The sequence below is a fragment of the Notolepis coatsorum genome (genome assembly GCF_963971535.1).
Source record: "Notolepis coatsorum genome assembly, chromosome: 12".
NCBI classification, from domain to species: domain Eukaryota; kingdom Metazoa; phylum Chordata; class Actinopteri; order Aulopiformes; family Paralepididae; genus Notolepis; species Notolepis coatsorum.
Genome location: NC_140176.1, coordinates 35,635,623 through 35,655,193, shown reverse-complemented (window position 1 = coordinate 35,655,193; position 19,571 = coordinate 35,635,623). Strand labels below are relative to the sequence as shown.

General features: G+C 45.2%; 1 protein-coding gene across 1 annotated transcript in view; it reads right to left on the bottom strand.

Moving 5' to 3' along the window:
* slc51a (solute carrier family 51 member A) overlaps positions 1-19,571 on the bottom strand; it is a 54,094-nt gene that overhangs the window by 11,955 nt on the left and 22,568 nt on the right. The window contains exons 2-6 of the mRNA XM_084326610.1: positions 19,282-19,433; positions 17,424-17,497; positions 12,829-12,987; positions 3,101-3,212; positions 425-571 (exon numbers count right to left, since the gene is read on the bottom strand). Of these exons, the coding sequence (XP_084182736.1) occupies positions 425-571; positions 3,101-3,212; positions 12,829-12,987; positions 17,424-17,497; positions 19,282-19,433 (644 nt within the window). The remainder of the gene's footprint in view (positions 1-424; positions 572-3,100; positions 3,213-12,828; positions 12,988-17,423; positions 17,498-19,281; positions 19,434-19,571) is intronic.

Sequence of the window (19,571 nt, the reverse complement as noted above, 5' to 3'; positions counted from 1 at the left end):
TGTGTGTGTGTGTATGTGTGTGTGTGTGTGTGTGTGTCCATGTGTGTGTTCGGCATTCACTGTTGATTTGTTAATACAAATAATAAAATCTTTAGTCGTGCGTGTGACTGCTCCCTTTGAATCATTTTATTCAAGTCCTTGCTTGTGGTCTAATGATCTCACCCACGGTGCGGCACTCCTCACCTGGCATGCGTTTCCTTAGCCGGCAGCAACAGATTTACTGAGAACAAGGTTTTATAGAACTCACCTTAACCGGAGTGGGAGAATATATCCAAACAGACCCTCATTGTTCAGATCTAATATTATTGCCTATATTTATGTCTTTCTTGTATTACCCTGCCCATACCTGTATCTCCCCTCCCCTATTTATGTCTTTCTACTATTACTGTTACTATTACTATTACTATTGCTAGTAGTAAGTTACCTGGTACATGGCGTATTTGGGGATGATCTTGAGGCTGCGCAGGGTGGTTCTCAGGTGCATGAACATGATGGCAACGGGCCAGAGGGCGATGATGGTCAGCACGCCCACCAGAGGACCAATCCAGATAGAGGCACCTGTGATTGACAGCTGGAACACAGATACAAGGAGGGGGACAGACACAGAGAGACAGAGGGAGGGGGGAAGATAGAGACAGAAGGAGGGGCACAGACACAGAAAGACAGAGAGAGGGGGGCATACATAGAGACATAGGGAGGGGGACAGACACAGAAAGACAGGGGGAGGGGGACATACATAGAGACAGAGGGAGGGGGGCATACATAGAGACATAGGGAGGGGGACAGACACAGAAAGACAGGGGGAGGGGGGCATACATAGAGACAGAGGGAGGGGGGCATACATAGAGACAGAGGGAGGGGGACAGATAGAGAGACAGAGGGAGGGGGGCAGACATAGAGACAGAGGGAGGGGGGCATACATAGAGACAGAGGGAGGGGGACAGATAGAGACAGAGGGAGGGGGGCAGACATATAGACAGAGGGAGGGGGGCATACATAGAGACAGATGGAGGGGGGCAGACAGAGACAGAGGGAGGGGGGCAGACACAGAAAGACAGAGGGAGGGGGGCAGATAGAGACAGAGGGACAGACACAGAAAGACAGGGGGAGGGGGGCATACATAGAGACATAGGGAGGGGGACAGACATAGAGACAGAGGGGAGGGATAGGGAAAGTGGGGAGGGGCAGAGAGAGCTTGTGAGAATCAAAGACATTTGACTTTAAACAATGAATGAGTGTGTGTGTGTGCATATGTGTGTGTTTGTGGACATAAGTAATGTATATAAGATCTAACAAGCCACTGAACACTGGAAACTCCTGGAAAAGAATTATGATAGTACTATAATTTGAAACAATATTTGAATTGGGTATTTACTTCAACCTAGAGATATACGTAGGTACGTGTGTTATGTATGCATCACATAACAGTGTAAACACATGTGTATACAACTGCACACATATACCTGCATGTGTATGTTTCTTAAAGCGTGTGTGTGTGCGTGCACTATGCGTGTGTGACTGTATGCGTGTGTCAGTGCATTTGTGCATCTGTGCGTAACAAAGCGATGAGGGTAGATTGTGACGCCGCTTCTTTTACAACCGTACACACAATCCGTCGCGCGTCTAACTTCCCCCTCTTATCAACTCACGTCAGACGGGCTGAACTCTTATCAACTCATGTCAGACGGGCTGAACTCTTATCGACTCGCGTCAGACGGGTTGAACTCTTATCGACTCGCGTCAGACGGGTTGAACTCTTATCGACTCGCGTCAGACGGGTTGAACTCTTATCGACTCACGTCAGACGGGCTGAACTCTTATCGACTCACGTCAGACGGGCTGAACTCTTTATCAACTCACGTCAGACGGGCTGAACTCTTTATCAACTCACGTCAGACGGGCTGAACTCTTATCGACTCACGTCAGACGGGCTGAACTCTTATCGACTCACGTCAGACGGGCTGAACTCTTTATCAACTCACGTCAGACGGGCTGAACTCTTTATCAACTCACGTCAGACGGGCTGAACTCTTATCGACTCATGTCAGACGGGCTGAACTCTTATCGACTCACGTCAGACGGGCTGAACTCTTATCGACTCACGTCAGACGGGCTGAACTCTTATCGACTCACGTCAGACGGGCTGAACTCTTATCGACTCACGTCAGACGGGCTGAACTCTTATCGACTCACTTCAGACGGGCTGAACTCTTATCGACTCACGTCAGACGGGCTGAACTCTTAATCTCTTATCGACTCACTTCAGACGGGCTGAACTCTTAATCTCTTATCGACTCACTTCAGACGGGCTGAACTCTTAATCTCTTATCGACTCACTTCAGACGGGCTGAACTCTTAATCTCTTATCGACTCACTTCAGACGGGCTGAACTCTTAATCTCTTATCGACTCACGTCAGACGGACTGAACTCTTAATCTCTTATCGACTCACTTCAGACGGGCTGAACTCTTAATCTCTTATCGACTCACTTCAGACGGGCTGAACTCTTATCAACTCACTTCAGACGGGCTGAACTCTTATCAACTCACTTCAGACGGGCTGAACTCTTAATCTCTTATCGACTCACTTCAGACGGGCTGAACTCTTAATCTCTTATCAACTCACTTCAGACGGGCTGAACTCTTACATTTACATTTACATTTAGTCATTTAGCTGACGCTTTTATCCAAAGCGACTTACAAGTTCTGTACGACAAGCCATCAGGAAGAGCACAACTCTATCAGCTGAGTAACAATGTTCATCAAAGTGTTGAGTGCTACAGTGTAGGTTAGTTTATTAGGACAAGTGCATGACAGTATGGTTAGTTAGGGTTAGATTTTTTTTTTTTTTTTTTTTTTTTTTTTAATTCAGATAATGGTTGAAGAAGTGAGTCTTTAGTCGACGGCGAAAGATTGGACGTGTTTCGGCTGTCCTAACTGGGGTGGGTAGTTCATTCCACCATTGTGGGGCAAGGACTGATCTCTAATCTCTTATCGACTCACTTCAGACGGGCTGAACTCTTATCGACTCACGTCAGACGGGCTGAACTCTTAATATCTTATCGACTCACGTCAGACGGGCTGAACTCTTATCAACTCACGTCAGACGGGCTGAAGGTGCCGTTGGTGGAGAGGACGATGGAGAGGACGGTGAAGATGATCTTCATCAGCGCGAACTGGAAGGAGCCCAGCTTCAGCAGGAAGAGAGAGCGCCTGGGGAGCAGAGGAGACACTGAGTGACATCACACCATTACAGAGAGAAGCAAACATTTACACGATACATTTAGTGATTTAGCTGAAGCTTTTACCCAAAGCAACATACAAAGTGTGAAGTCAGCGGGAAGGGTACACCTCTGGCAGCTAAGGGTCAGTGGTATTGCTCGTCTAGCAGTGTCGACCTCGAGTGCTTCGCTTGGAGTGCATAGTAGTGTAACTGAGTGGATTTGAACCTGGGACCGTAGGATCCACAGGTGGCCGCACTAACCAGCTGAGCTAAAGGGTCAGACCTGTCAGCAGGTGCTGGTTGACTGCGACCAACTCATTAGTCGTTCTCCCCCTGAGAAGTGCGGCCTTGCATGTTCTTTCGTCCAGGCGCGCACTGGCCCAGTGTTAAGGCACTGAGATCCCACCTCCATTGCTACGTGAAAAAGGATACAAATTCACAGGGCAGTGAGATCCCACCGCTGTCACCAATGTTACCCAGTGGATTCGAACCAGGGATCATAGGATCCACAGGTGGCCACACGGACCAGCTGAGCTAAAGGGTCCGACCCGTTAGCAGGTGCTGGTTGACTGCAACCAACTTGTTAGTAGTTTACAGTAGTATAGGCATAGTAGCGCATAGTAGTATACTATATAGACGATAAGAAAATCTTGGAACACTCGAGCAGAAATGGCTGTATACTACGAGGGTCTAAACGTCCAATCATGACGCTTGCTTCCCTCGGACGGACGTCTAAACATAAGCAACAGTTGTGATTCGAGGATCGAGAAAAGAGGGTGGGTTTGAGATAGGTTACGTTAGTCAAAATCCCGTCGCCTCACTCCCCCACCCCGCCCAACCCCCTCTAATGTACAGTTTCTTCCCCTTCGGACATTTTATTTATGATGTTCTCTCTTTCTTACACAGTACCGTATATTTGTATGTCTTGTATGTTATAAATGTCTTGATCAATTGAAAATGGAAGACCCTTATGTAAACAAGACAAAAGACTTTTTCTGGTCTTCATCCTCTTAGCAGTTGTTTGTTTTGAGATGTACTGTATTGTACCCATTCTGCAATCTGTTAATAAAGTTTTCAATCAATCAATCAATCAGTTACATTTAGACCATTTCTAATCAACCAATAGAGGGCGCCATAAATAAAGAAGATGTGCTCCTTCCTAGCACTAAAAGTGGCCCATAACTCATCAACCATGTTGTCCAATCAATCATCATAAAACCTGGTACATATGATAAGTACACACACACACACACGCACGCACGCACACACGCACGCACACACGCACGCACACATGCACGCACGCACGTGCTTGCAGCTTGCAGCTTTTGTGTCGAGATGTTCCAGTCAAGCCTCGTCTTGTAGTCTTGTGTTTGTTTGTGCAGAAAGTGCTGCAGATCTGATCATATGATTATTCCATCTCTCTCTGGACCGCTGCCTGGCAAACCATCACATCTGTTTGTGTTCTGCAGGCTGACAAGCAGCCGCTTGTTGCAGTTGTTCAAGTTCTTTATTTGTCAAATACACAACAATACAGGGGCATTGCAGGTGAAATGTTTGTGTTTCAAGCTCAGACTCATTGTATAAGTGTTTTACCTGCCTATGCACCTTGTGTGTACAGTTTACTTTTACTCATAGTATATATTCAGATTCAAGTTCTTTATTGCCTATATTTATTGTAATGTATAATATAATCGATAGGGCATACAGACCCTCATCTGCGTGATATTTTATATTGTGATACATTTCTTACAAAGTTTGGGTACCTTGTGTATACTGTTTAACCTTTACTCTTACTCATAGTATATATATATATATATATTCAGATTAAATGTATTATTGCCTATATTTATTAGAAGGTATAATATAACCGATAGGGCGTACAGACCCTCATCTGCACCTTGTTTCTCATATTCAAGTTCAAGTTTGTTTGTTATTAGTCACAACAAAATACAGAATACTTCATGATGAAATGCTTGTTTCTGTATGAGCCCCTGAGAGTGTGCTACATACAGTAAAAAGAAAGTGAGTAAAAAAAGTTATTAAGAAGTAAGTAAAAAGTAAGTAAAGTCAATATACATATATACAATATACAATACAGAGTAAAATGAGTAACAGTGAGGTACAATGCAGAAATGAGGTGAGGTACAAAACTTAGGGTAGGGTGCAAATGAGGTATGAATATATTTTTATATTCAGAGTTAATTATATTGTTTACACTGTATAATTTTTCTCATATTGAATTCAGATGTAATCGTATTGCCTATATGTATGTCTTTCTACTATTACCCTGCCCATACCTCAGGATCAGGAACTAAATATTGTGTTGAATGGTGCAGCTATTGAGCAGGTTAGAGAGGCCAAGTTGTTGGGTGTGATTATTGATGAAAAGCTTGCTTGATCAAGGCACATTAATAACATAGTGGCTAAAATGAGTAGGAGTATTTCAATGATCAGTAGGTGTGCTCATCTATTGAGTGAGAAGACAGTTAAACTAATGTTAAAAGCTTTAGTCCTCCTATCCCACTTGGACAACTGCCCAACAATTTGGTCGAGCGCTTCAAAGTGGGATCTGGAGAAACTTCAGCTCGCTCAGAACAGAGCGGCACGTCTCGCCCTCCGCTGCTCTGTGAGGAGCAGTGTTGGGGGAATGCATGCCGCTCTGTCTTGGCTTAGAGTGGATCAGAGGCTGGCATGCAGCCTTGTAACATTTTTGTTTAATATTTATAAAATTGGTAAACCTAAGTCTTTGTGGTCAGAACTACAACCCACCAATACTAGACATGGCTATGTCACCAGACACGCTGTGGGTCTTCATTTTACTCTACCTCTACCAAGTACAAATGCACTTAAGAGAACCGTAATGTATAGAGCTGCTGCATACTGGAATTGTACTTTTAAGAAAAGGTTGAAGGATGCTGTTATGAATGGTGAAATACAGTTGAGTTACCGATTAGTTTAGTTAGGTAGTTTAGTTAGTATTGTATTTGTGGTTGGAGCCTTTGTGTGTGTTTTTTTGTGAGATTACGAAGATGTTGAGAATGTGCTTAGGCTAATGTGTTTCTTATGTTTTTATTGTTTTTTTTGTTACTGTAATATGATGTCAATAAAGCCCATTTGAATTGAATTGAGAGAGAGAGAGAGAGAGAGAGAGAGAGAGAGAGAGAGAGAGAGAGAGAGAGAGAGAGAGAGAGAGAGAGAGAGGGGGGGGGGTGGACTTTATTCTACCCAGGGTAGGTGGTGGTGTGCTGGGTCTGTTTGAAACACAGAGGGGTCCAGAGAGGGGCTGCATGACCAGGGGTTCACAGAGGGAGGGGCGACAGACGCAGAGAGACAGAGGGAGGGGGGACAGACAGAGAGACAGAGGAGGGGGGACAGACAGAGAGACAGAGGGAGGGGGGACAGACAGAGAGACAGAGGGAGGGGGACAGACAGAGAGAGACAGAGGGAGGGGGGACAGACAGAGAGACGTAGGGAGGGGGGACAGACACAGAGAGACAGAGGGAGGGGGGACAGACAGAGAGAGACAGAGGGAGGGGGGACAGACAGAGAGACAGAGGGAGGGGGGACAGACAGAGAGAGACAGAGGGAGGGGGGACAGACACAGAGAGACAGAGGGAGGGGGACAGACAGAGAGACAGAGGGAGGGGGGACAGACAGAGAGACAGAGGAGGGGGGACAGACAGAGAGACAGAGGGAGGGGGGACAGACACAGAGAGACAGAGGGAGGGGGACAGACACAGAGAGACAGAGGAGGGGGGACAGACAGAGAGACAGAGGGAGGGGGGACAGACACAGAGAGACAGAGGGAGGGGGGACAGACACAGAGACAGAGGGAGGGGGGACAGACAGAGAGAGACAGAGGGAGGGGGGACAGACAGAGAGACAGAGGGAGGGGGACAGACAGAGAGACAGAGGGAGGGGGGACAGACAGAGAGAGACAGAGGGAGGGGGGACAGACGCAGAGAGACAGAGGGAGGGGGGACAGACAGAGAGACAGAGGAGGGGGGACAGACACAGAGAGACAGAGGGAGGGGGGACAGAGGGAGAGAGACAGAGGGAGGGGGGACAGACGCAGAGAGACAGAGGGAGGGGGGACAGACGCAGAGAGACAGAGGGAGAGAGACAGAGGGAGAGAGACAGAGGGAGGGGGACAGACACAGAGAGACAGAGGAGGGGGGACAGACGCAGAGAGACAGAGGGAGGGGGACAGATGCAGAGAGACAGAGGGAGGGGGGACAGACACAGAGACAGAGGGAGGGGGGACAGACAGAGAGACAGAGGGAGGGGGGACAGACACAGAGAGACAGAGGGAGGGGGACAGACACAGAGAGACAGAGGAGGGGGGACAGACACAGAGAGACAGAGGGAGGGGGGACAGACACAGAGAGACAGAGGAGGGGGGACAGACACAGAGAGACAGAGGGAGGGGGGACAGACAGAGAGAGACAGAGGGAGGGGGGACAGACAGAGAGAGACAGAGGGAGGGGGACAGACAGAGAGACAGAGGGAGAGAAACAGAGGGAGGGGGGACAGAGGGAGAGAGACAGAGGGAGGGGGGACAGACACAGAGAGACAGAGGGAGGGGGGACAGAGGGAGAGAGACAGAGGGAGGGGGACAGACACAGAGAGACAGAGGGAGGGGGGACAGACACAGAGAGACAGAGGAGGGGGGACAGACAGAGAGAGACAGAGGGAGGGGGGACAGACAGAGAGACAGAGGGAGGGGGGACAGACAGAGAGAGACAGAGGGAGGGGGACAGACACAGAGAGACAGAGGGAGGGGGACAGACACAGAGAGACAGAGGGAGGGGGGACAGACACAGAGAGATAGAGGGAGGGGGGACAGACGCAGAGAGACAGAGGGAGGGGGGACAGACGCAGAGAGACAGAGGGAGGGGGGACAGACAGAGAGAGGGGGAGGGGGACAGACAGAGAGACAGAGGGAGGGGGACAGACAGAGAGAGGGGGACAGACAGAGAGACAGAGGGAGGGGGACAGACAGAGAGACAGAGGGAGGGGGACAGACAGAGAGAGGGGGACAGACAGAGAGACAGAGGGAGGGGGACAGACAGAGAGACAGAGGGAGGGGGACAGACAGAGAGACAGAGGGAGGGGGACTGCCACCAACAGATACTGTTCAACCTTGACGTGGAGCGAGAGAGAGAGAGACAGAGAGAGAGAGAGACAGAGACAGAGAGGGGGAGGGCCAGTGGACTTTAATCTACCCAGAGTAGGTGGTGGTGTGCTGGGTCTGTTGCATCTTGTTGCCGAATGAACAGGGGTTCATTCAACCTGCACACAAGTACAAATCTCCAGACATGACCAGACACGTTTCTACATAGAATCAATGATATTGACCGTAGTCACACGTCGACCGTTTTGCTCTCATGTCATGCTCAGGTTGGGATTCCTTTCGCTGTATTACCGTAAATATCTATTTACTCTTACCGTGTATATATCTATCCACATCTGTCTGTACATACCTGCATATAATCCTTTTTACATATCTGTAGATACTATATCCTTTGCTGTCGCAGCCCCTGCACTGTGGAACAGCATCCCCACCTCCATTAGGCTTGCCCCCTCGATAGATGCCTTCAAATCTAGGCTCAAAACCCACTTCTACATACTAGCCTTTCCCGTTCACTGACTCATGCCCTGTTTTCCTGTGTTTGTTATGTTTGTTGTCTATATGTATCTATGTATCTACCCTCTGTACAGCACTTTGGTTGACACGTGTCATGTTAAATGTGCTATATAAATAAATCTGATTGATTGATTGATTGATTGATTGATTGATTGATATCTGTATCTGTACATATCCCTTACCTACTCTTACTAGTTATGCTGCTGGTCAGTATGACTTGTTACTACCATAGTGTCTTTATACCTGTATCACTGTACATATTAATACTACAACTATGTACATACATCTGATTAGTACTACTCAGTAGTACTAATTTATATATTTTATACGCAGTTTAATCACCTGTACATTGTATATTGTTGCACTGATGCATTTGCACTCTGGTTGGATGCCAAACTTATTTTCGTTGTACTGTACTTGTGCTGTATGATGACAATGAATTAAAATCAAACCAGATAATATGTCCACCCTGTTCCCACCTTGACATGACATACAGTAAGAGCAAAATGGCCACCGTAATATGGTAAATTACACAGAATTCTACGTTTTCTTTCTATGTTGTAGGCTCCTATAACCAAAACCGGTGGGGGGATTCTTAGGGTTAGGGTTGGCTACTGTTGGACTATGACCTTTCAACCTTGTAATTCATTAATCTCCTCTCATCCCTACTACTGGTAAACGGCCAGAGATAACCCCAGCTCTCACTGGCTATGCATCACGTCAGCTGAGATACAAATCCTGCCTCCAACGTGCGGGAATCCCACGTCACATGTCAGACGCAGTTTGGTTTGCTATTTGTTTAACGGACAATCGAAAACAACAGAGAATGTTAAAGGGGTACTTCACCAAAAAAGAATGCTGATTTATATTGCACATAATCTCACACACATTGAGAAACTGTTGAGGTCAATGTCTCTCATCAACGGAGTCAAACGGAGACAGGATCTTACAATAAAAACAAGCTCATAACTCATAATGTTAGTCATAAAGAGGCTGGACACCCAAATGATCACACCCCCTCCCACTTCTCCTGAACTAGTTCCTTTAAGGACACTGTCTTATCTTGACCGTTTCTTCTCCTTCTTCTTACTCACCTCCCAGACCTTGTTAACACTGTATATCTGAAACAGTTATTAATGGTTATGAAATATGATCAGATATGATACGTCAAAACTAATGTATAATATGAAGAACAGAATGGTCATTTCACTCCAGCCACCCAAACAACTGCCTCTTTTTTCTATTTTATACTTATATTATACTTATTTTATACTATCTTGTTATTATAGCACACTCTCAGGAGCAAAACAGAAAGAAGCATTTCATGCAAAGTATTCTGTATTTCTGTATGACAACTAATAAAGAAACTTGAACTTGAAACTTGAACTTACATTCCACTACAAAACCCCAAACAGTTTTGCACACGTTTGACAGTTATTGAGAGAAATTTTGTTTGACTAAATGAGTGGCCACCAGTGATGTCATCGGGGACATTTACAGTAATCCTTGTGGTGTGTTAATTACAGCACCATGAAATAATGTAGATGAAAATAATATACCTTGTATATTTTCATTGAGCTGTAATGAATGAATGTAGAGTCGTAAAAGCAGCAGGAGAGAGTGGATAAAGGTTCATGTATTTTTGCTGTTGACTCGTCTGCTGGTTTTAAAATCAAAAGAAAATAAAAGTCAGCGTTTGACTGTTGGTCTGCACTGGCTTCCTTATTAAAAGGTGCTGTAAGTTGTATTTTTTGTTTGTTAAAATAAGCGGTCTACATGTTAAAATAATATCTATTCTCTACATTCTGACAGCCATCACTGATGTAGAGTATCTGGTCAGTAACATGGGTCTCCCAATCCCTCCTGCTCTGCAGTAAACAGAAAATACATGTTCTGGTATCCCGTTTCCACTTTATCCAATCAGGAGAGAGAACTCCACACTGCAAAAACATATTCTTTAAACTAAAAACTAGTCTTAAGCAAATAATGTGCTTGAAACTAGTGAAATAATCTACCAGTGCAGTAAGAAAATTTGGCTTGGTAATATTTCTTGAAATAAGTGAAAATATCAAGGGTTCTCTCTTCTGATTGGATAAAGTGGGAACAGGATACCAGAACATGTATTTTGTGTTTACTGCAGAGTGGAGGGACTGGGAGACCTGTGTTACTGACCAAACACTCTATATCAGTGATGGCTGTTGGAATGTAGAACTACTTTACACTTATTTTAACAAAGAAATACCCCTTACAGCATCTTTAAACCAGGCAACAACAGTGACAACAGCAAAACAAAAGCAGACCCGACTTCAGCTCAGCGTCCCGACACTTTATTATCTGCAAGCAGGGAGCATCTCTATAATCACTGCGCTCTGTGGGTTGGTGGGTTGGTTCAGTGGTTGGTTTGTTCATTCCTGCCTGATTTCACTTGCTCACTTTTTCCAATAAACACGGTAGGCCAAGATGCAAAGCCGGATTCGTCACGCACTCCACAACCACACACTCTTCCGAGCACCAACTGGATAAAACAAAATAACTTTACATGCTGAAGGTTCCCCGAACTTGTTCTAATTTTGGAAAAACTGCCTTCTCTTTTAGTGTTCCATACTCTTTGAACTACCTCCAATGCACTTTAAAGTTTGATACTCTTCCAACCTTTGGACAATTCACATCTTTAATTAATAACCATTGTAGGTCATTTTGCAATTGCTTTTAGTCTGCTTTGATGTTTCTTGTTTCCTGTTTTTAACTTTATCTTATCATGCTGATTACTTGTTTTTATCTTTGTGTTATTCTATCTCTTTTAGTTGTTTACTCAACGTCACTGTAAATGAGGGACCTCAGTGTCCCTCGAGTTTAAATAAAGGTTGAATGAAAAAGCGCTAGCATACTTGTTTACTGTAAACATAAGATATATATATTCTTGTTCCATGTTGTCTTACCGTGTGATGTAAACACAAGATATATATTCTTGTTCCATGTTGTCTTACCATGTGATGTAAACACAAGATATATATTCTTGTTCCATGTTGTCTCACCGTGTGATGTAAACACAATATATATATATTTTTGTTCCATGTTGTCTTACCATGTGATGTAAACACAAGATATATATTCTTGTTCCATGTTGTCTCACCGTGTGATGTAGACATAAGATATATATTCTTGTTCCATGTTGTCTCACCGTGTGATGTAAACACAAGATATATATTCTTGTTCCATGTTGTCTCACCGTGTGATGTAAACACATAAGATATATATTCTTGTTCCATGTTGTCTCACCGTGTGATGTAAACACAATATATATATATTTTTGTTCCATGTTGTCTCACCATGTGATGTAAACACAAGATATATATTCTTGTTCCATGTTGTCTCACCGTGTGATGTAAACACAAGATATATATTCTTGTTCCATGTTGTCTCACCGTGTGATGTAAACATAAGATATATATTCTTGTTCCATGTTGTCTCACCGTGTGATGTAAACACAAGATATATATTCTTGTTCCATGTTGTCTCACCGTGTGATGTAAACACAATATATATATATTTTTGTTCCATGTTGTCTCACCGTGTGATGTAAACACAAGATATATATTCTTGTTCCATGTTGTCTCACCGTGTGATGTAAACATAAGATATATATTCTTGTTCCATGTTGTCTCACCGTGTGATGTAAACACAAGATATATATTCTTGTTCCATGTTGTCTCACCGTGTGATGTAAACACAATATATATATATTTTTGTTCCATGTTGTCTCACCGTGTGATGTAAACACAAGATATATATTCTTGTTCCATGTTGTCTCACCGTGTGATGTAAACACAAGATATATATTCTTGTTCCATGTTGTCTCACCGTGTGATGTAAACACATAAGATATATATTCTTGTTCCATGTTGTCTCACTGTGTGATGTAAACACAAGATATATATTCTTGTTCCATGTTGTCTCACCGTGTGATGGCCACATTGGGCAGGCAGGGGCAGCAGCAGCAGCAGGGCCCCGTGCTGATCCTCAGACTGTATTTACCCGCTCGCTTGAGGAAAGCCTGATCGCCTCCCACCTCCTCCAGCATCAGGATCAGAAACTTAAACACCACAATGGCAAAATAGCTGTAGAGCGATGGAGAGGAGAGGAGATGAGATGGAGAGGAGATGAGAGCAGAGGGGAGGAGAGGATAAAAGTATTGCTTACCCCCCAAACAAATGATTGATTCATGAATGTATCATTTAAAAAAAAAACATTGCAGGTCGAAAATGAATGTTGTTGTTTACATGTTGCAGGCATCTACTTTCCATTCCCCCACATGGAACGCACCTGATTGGATAAATGACGTGCTGGTTCTCTAGTGTGACATCTAGTGGCTGAATGTTATCTATAGCACCTTTAACTCATTCAGCGCCAGCTACTATCCTCATCCTGTAGTCAATGGGCCACGCTAAAAGATAGGCATTTTCACTGTGCGTCACGATGTTTGCAGAGCTATATCTATATTCTATATTATAGCTATGGAGACAATACTATGGCTCATTTGACAGTCACTATCTCTCGTCCAACATGTAAAAAAGAGTTCATTCTTTCCTGTATACGTTCGCGTGTTATCCCGTGGTGAATATTGTATAGTTTCAGAGTGATGAAAGCTGAGTTATGGAGCGCTATGTGAATTTTGTTAAAGTCGTTCGCGTTGCTCGTCTGGGCATGTTACTATTTCCAAATCTAAGGTATATAATAGGTATTATGTTTCATCACGAATGCATCATTTGATGCTCTGATCGTCAGCAACGGCATACATTTGTAATACTACATACGTTGTGGTAGGATTGATGTCATATGGTCCTTACCTTTACTAGGAGGTATCCCAAAAGGAATATTCCAATTGTTTGATCGCGATTTCCAGTATTGATGTCCATCGGGTCCCTGACATGAAATGGTACAAAATATGCATAAAGTGAGGGGCGCCACGGTGGTGCACCACCTAAGTGCGCTCGCACTATAATCGCAGTGTCCGGGGTTCGAATCCGGCCCAGGGACCTATGCTGCATGTCCTCCCCAAATCTTCTCCCAACTTTCCTCTGCCAGTCCTATCCGAAAGAAAAAAAATATGCATCAAGTGTGCTGAACGCGTTCCAAGGTGCTTGGATGAAGCGTTTCACTTGCCTGGGTCCAAATTCTCCGCCCAGACCATATATAATGTAACACACAGTGTGACATAAGGTTTCAAAGGGTAGGCGATACTGCCACCTAGCAGGATTCGGCCTGCATTGCACTCTCGGAGTCTCAGAATGAGTTCCAATGATAACACAGAGGTCCGGGAGAGTGTATAGAATATTAAAGTCGAAAAAGTATATACGTTTATTGGCGCAGAAAGTGTTAAGACTCCATGCTAGTGAATTTAATCTCTTAAGCATCGGGCAAAAATTGGGCTATTTCTTTTTTGTTTTTGACGAATGCATACCCAAAGTCATTTGCGATTTATTATACTTTATACTTATAGCACATGCATAAGTCTGGTCTCTTTTGAAAGGTAACTTTTTTTTTATCTACTTTTTCTCCCCGCTTTTTTCCGTATTTTTCTCCCATCCCAATTTTGTCGTTATGCCAATTCCCTTCCTGGTCGTTGCGCGCTTTTGCCCCCTACTGTCGGTCTGGGGAGGGAGAAGACTACCACATGTCTTCCTCCGATACATGTGGAGTCAGCCAGCCGCTTCTTTTCACCTGACAGCGAGGACTCTCACCGGGGGAGTGTACCACTGACAGCGAGGACTCTCGCCGGGGGAGTGTACCACCTCAAACTGAACCTAAGCAAAACAGAATTGCTCCACCTGCCGGCCAAATCCTCCCCCCTGACCGACCTCTCCATCACAGTCGAGAATGCAGCTGTGACCGCGTCCCCGACCGCCAAGAACCTTGGTGTTGTCCTCGACGACCAGTTGAACTTCTCTGCTCACATCGCAGCGACAACCAGAACCTGCAGATTCCTCCTGAGCAACGTCAGAAGGATACGCCCCTTCCTGACAAAAGAAGCCACCCAACTCCTCGTCCAATCAACAGTCATCTCCCGCCTCGACTACTGCAACGCACTGCTAGCTGGCCTCCCGGCCACTGCCACCAAGCCTCTTCAACTCATTCAAAACGCAGCGGCCCGCCTGATATCAAACCTACCGAAGTCGGCCCATGTCACCCCACTTCTAAGGGACCTGCACTGGCTCCCCATTGCTGCACGTATCCGCTTCAAGGCCCTCGACCTAGCATACTGTGCGGCAAAGGGAACCGCTCCCGCCTACCTCCGGTCAATGGTCTCTAACTACACACCCTCAAGACCCCTACGCTCTGTATCTTCTGGCCGCCTCAGACCTACTCCTATCCAAGCTCCCGGAGGGTCATCAAAGAGAAGCCGCCTATTCTCAGTCCTTGCCCCACAATGGTGGAATGAACTACCCATCCCAGTTAGGAAAGCCGAATCCCGTCCAATCTTTCGCCGTCGACTAAAGACTCACTTCTTCAACCATTATCTGAAATGAAAAAAATAAAATAAAAATCTAACCCTGACTAACCTTACTGTCATGCACTTGTCCTAATAAACTAACCTACACTGTAACACGCAACACTTGATGAACATTGTTACTCAGCTGATAGAGTTGTACCCTTCTTGCTGTCTTGTCGTACAGAACTTGTAAGTCGCTTTGGATAAAAGCGTCAGCTAAATGACTAAATGTAAATGTAAATGTGTAGCGCGTGGGAGGATCACACTATCTCCCCCAGATCCTTTCCCTGCTGAACAGGCGCCCCGACCGACCAGTAGGAGTCGCTGTTTACAACGACCAGGAGACATACCCCACGGCTTCCCACCCGCTAACACTGCCAATTGTGTTAGTAGGGACGACTGACCAAGCCGGAGGTACAGCCGACAGCTGGATTAGATCCCAGAGTATCTGCGGTGGTAGGCGAGCGCGTAGTCCGCTGCGCTACCCAGCCGCCCTGAAAGGTAACATTCTGAAGTTTCTTACACAATAAAGGAAGATCACTTTGAGTGCTAATGAAATAGAGTAACAGAGTAACACACTGAAGTAAAAGTTTTGTGTACTCCCATTTCTTTTTACTGGTTGCCAGATGCCTGTTTTTAAGAGGTAGGAGAGGTAGGAGCTGGAAAACATAATGGTTCCATAGCCTGAAGTCTTATGTAGTACAGGTCCAAAGTTTATAAAAATCCCACAGAAGATTTATGTTTTTCAAAGGTTTTTGTAATGTGTGTACCAGTAAAAGTTCGGCATGATTATCCAAAATGGACATCCACTCCATCCATTTATTCAGAGGCTCTCATTAAAGCGATGGGCTTCTTCGTCTTCTTGTGTCACCTTCCCCCACTGTCAGTGCTCGTCTGGGATCGCTTTCGGAGCAGGCACTCCTTGGCTACAACGGTGGTCAATAATTTTAGCCATCAGTCAGTTCAGGACCGCTCACAACTGGACGTGGTCACTCGTCAGAACGACTTGTCAAAGGACACTCACCGGATGTTTCGTCTTGTAACTCGAGAATGGAATCACGCAATAGGTTGAGTGTCGTGACGATCGAAAGGCGGCAAGTACAACTTTCCAACAATGTATTGGTTGATCAGCGAAAACGCAGCCCGGAGCCGACAGACGAGAGCCGTCCGATGCTTTAGAGGTCAAAGTAGTTTAATCAGGCGAGTAGCCGTACAAACGTGCGCAAAGACGTTCCAGCCCTCGGCTCTTATCAGTGTGCTGGTTTGGACAGATGTGTCAGCCCTCGGCTCTGATCAGTGTGCTGGTTTGGACAGATGTGTCAGCCCTCTGCTCTTATCAGTGTGCTGGTTTGGACAGATGTGTCAGCCCTCTGCTCTTATCAGTGTGCTGGTTTGGATAGCCATTTCAGCCCTTGGCTGTTATCAGTGTGCTGGTTTGGACAGACGTTTCAGCCCTTGGCTGTTATCAGTGTGCTGGTTTGGACAGACGTTTCAGCCCTTGGCTGTTATCAGTGTGCTGGTTTGGACCGACAGTTGGGAATGACGGATCAGATGGGCTTCTCAAAATGTTTACAGTATCCCTTTACCTTTTCCCATCCACTGCACAATGCTGTGACTGTGTTATCCCTCTATCTCTCTCTCCATGTTTTTGCTGACATAAGGGTAGGTTTTCCTGCTCTGTGAACTCTCACTGTAGGGTTGCGTGACTGAAACAGCACAGCGAGGGCTGGAAGGTGAGGAGGAGCAACACGGTCTCATCAGGAAACGTAAATAAATACCGATTTCAACCACAGGACAAAAGGTACATAATATCCCAAAGAAAACAGTGCAAACATGAGTCAACCTAACAATACTTGTGGTGGGGGAAGAGTGCTCTCACCACTAGACCAAACCACCCACCCTGATACAAACACAGCAATACTATGATGATGGTTCCTTTTAACATTAAGATAGAAAGTTAGGGTTAAGGTTATGGTTAGAGTTAAGGTTATGGTTAGTTGGTTGGTTAGAGAGGGGGCGAAGGAAGGATCCAGAGGACTGACGGAGGGATAGAGGGAGACTCACCAGGCAGAGAACATGTCCGTAAACATGATGGCCCTGGGAATCCACAGCCCAAGACACGACATGGAGCCTATCATCTGAGAGAGGGAGAGAGAGAGAGAGAGAGAGAGAGAGAGAGAGAGAATCAACAGCCTGCATTTCTTTCATTTTCTACATCTCTACAATTAAAGGAACACGCCAACATTATGTGAAATGTGCTTACCGTCTTCTCCAGAGTCAGACAAGAAGATAGATACCTATTTCCTCTCTCTGCGCTCAGTAGAAAGCTATCCGGCTGCACGTTAGCCTAGCTTAGCACAATGAATGGAAGCGGACAGTACCGATAGCCTAGCTTAAACTCTGAGAGAGGTGTTAGTCAGCCGAAGGCTAACCAAGTAACCAGTACTGTCCATCCGTACAAATGGCAACAAAAATCACATAATCATAATTTTATTTCTTATTTTGATTCAAATGAAAATAAAAACGCAAAAAACATACCATTCCCTCCAATATCCTGAATCGTATTACAATTCTGAAGAATCACAATATGATATTCCCCCCCCCCCCCCCCCATCGCTCAGCGTTACCTGGTGGTTTATGTAACATCATGACCCATCCTATCATACAAATCATCCTCTTTCCAGTTCAGAAATGTAGAATAGACACACACACACACACACACAGACAGACAGACAGACAGACAGACAGACAGACAGACAGACAGACAGACAGACAGACAGACACACACAGACATACAGAGAGACAGACAGACAGACAGACAGACAGACAGACAGACAGACAGACAGACAGACAGACAGACAGACAGACAGACAGACAGAGAGACAGACAGACAGACAGACACACACGTATACAGGATAGATAGATAGATAGATAGATAGATAGATAGATAGATAGATAGATAGATAGATAGATAGATAGATAGATAGATAGATAGATAGATAGATAGATAGATAGATAGATAGATAGATAGATAGATAGATAGATAGATAGATAGATAGATAGATAGATAGATAGATAGATAGACAACACAGATGAACACAAATATGAGGCCATGGGACAAACCTCTTGTATTCATCCTTCAGTTTATGAGGATTAGGATCAAGAGAGGTGGAAAAGAAGAGCCAACCCTGTCAGCAACAGGCGACATGTTCCTTTAAGATCAGATGCAGCAAAGCTCCATGTAAAAGAAGCGTGGAGTCGTAAAGGAACCATCGTAAATACCAACAATTTGGAAAAGGCAGGGGGGCATTGGGGGTTGTCTCTGGGAACTAGAGAAAGACTCCTATATAACAAGAGGGGTCCCCCAGAGGGTCCCCCCTCTGTCCGGTTTGACATAAACCTTCTATGTCTATTCTGCATTCATCTGTCTGCTATCACTGCTCAGTATAGAAGTATATGATGAAGTATATGATGGCGACAGTGGGTCAGGAGGTAGAGCAGTTGTCTGATAACTTGGAGGTTCCCGGTTCAACTCCCACTCCTCCCTGGCAGCGTGTCGAAGTGTCCTTGAGTGAGACACTTAGCCCCTAATTGCTCCCGATGAGCAGGTCGGCACCTTGCATGGTCGCCTCTGCCGTTGTGTGTGCGTGAATGTGTGAGTGAATGGGTCAAATGTGAGACATACGTTGTAAAGCGCTTTGGATAAAAGTGCTATATAAATGCACCATTTACCATTTATGATTGTTTGTGTGCCTGTATTGCCTACGCATCAGATGGAGATATAGAACGAGAGACAGACAGACAGACAGACAGACAGACAGACAGACAGACAGACAGACAGACAGACAGACAGACAGACAGACAGACAGACAGACAGACAGACAGACAGACAGACAGACAGACAGACAGACAGACATCTTACCGGTGCTGCCCCATTAACCCACATGATGACGCTCTTCTTGTGGGCGGGAACCTTCCTGTAGATGTAGACACACTCCTCAATGTAGACTATCAGGGACACCGTCGCCATGAAGGTCAGGATGGAGTACAGGATGATCCCAAAGATGTCCAATTCTGGAATAAAATGGTATTGATCAATGAGATGAAAAACATAATATTAGTCTTCTCCAGACTCAGACAACCAGATAGATACCAGTTTCCTGTGCATTCAGTAGAAAGCTATCCGGCTGCAAGGTAGCCTGGCTTAGCACA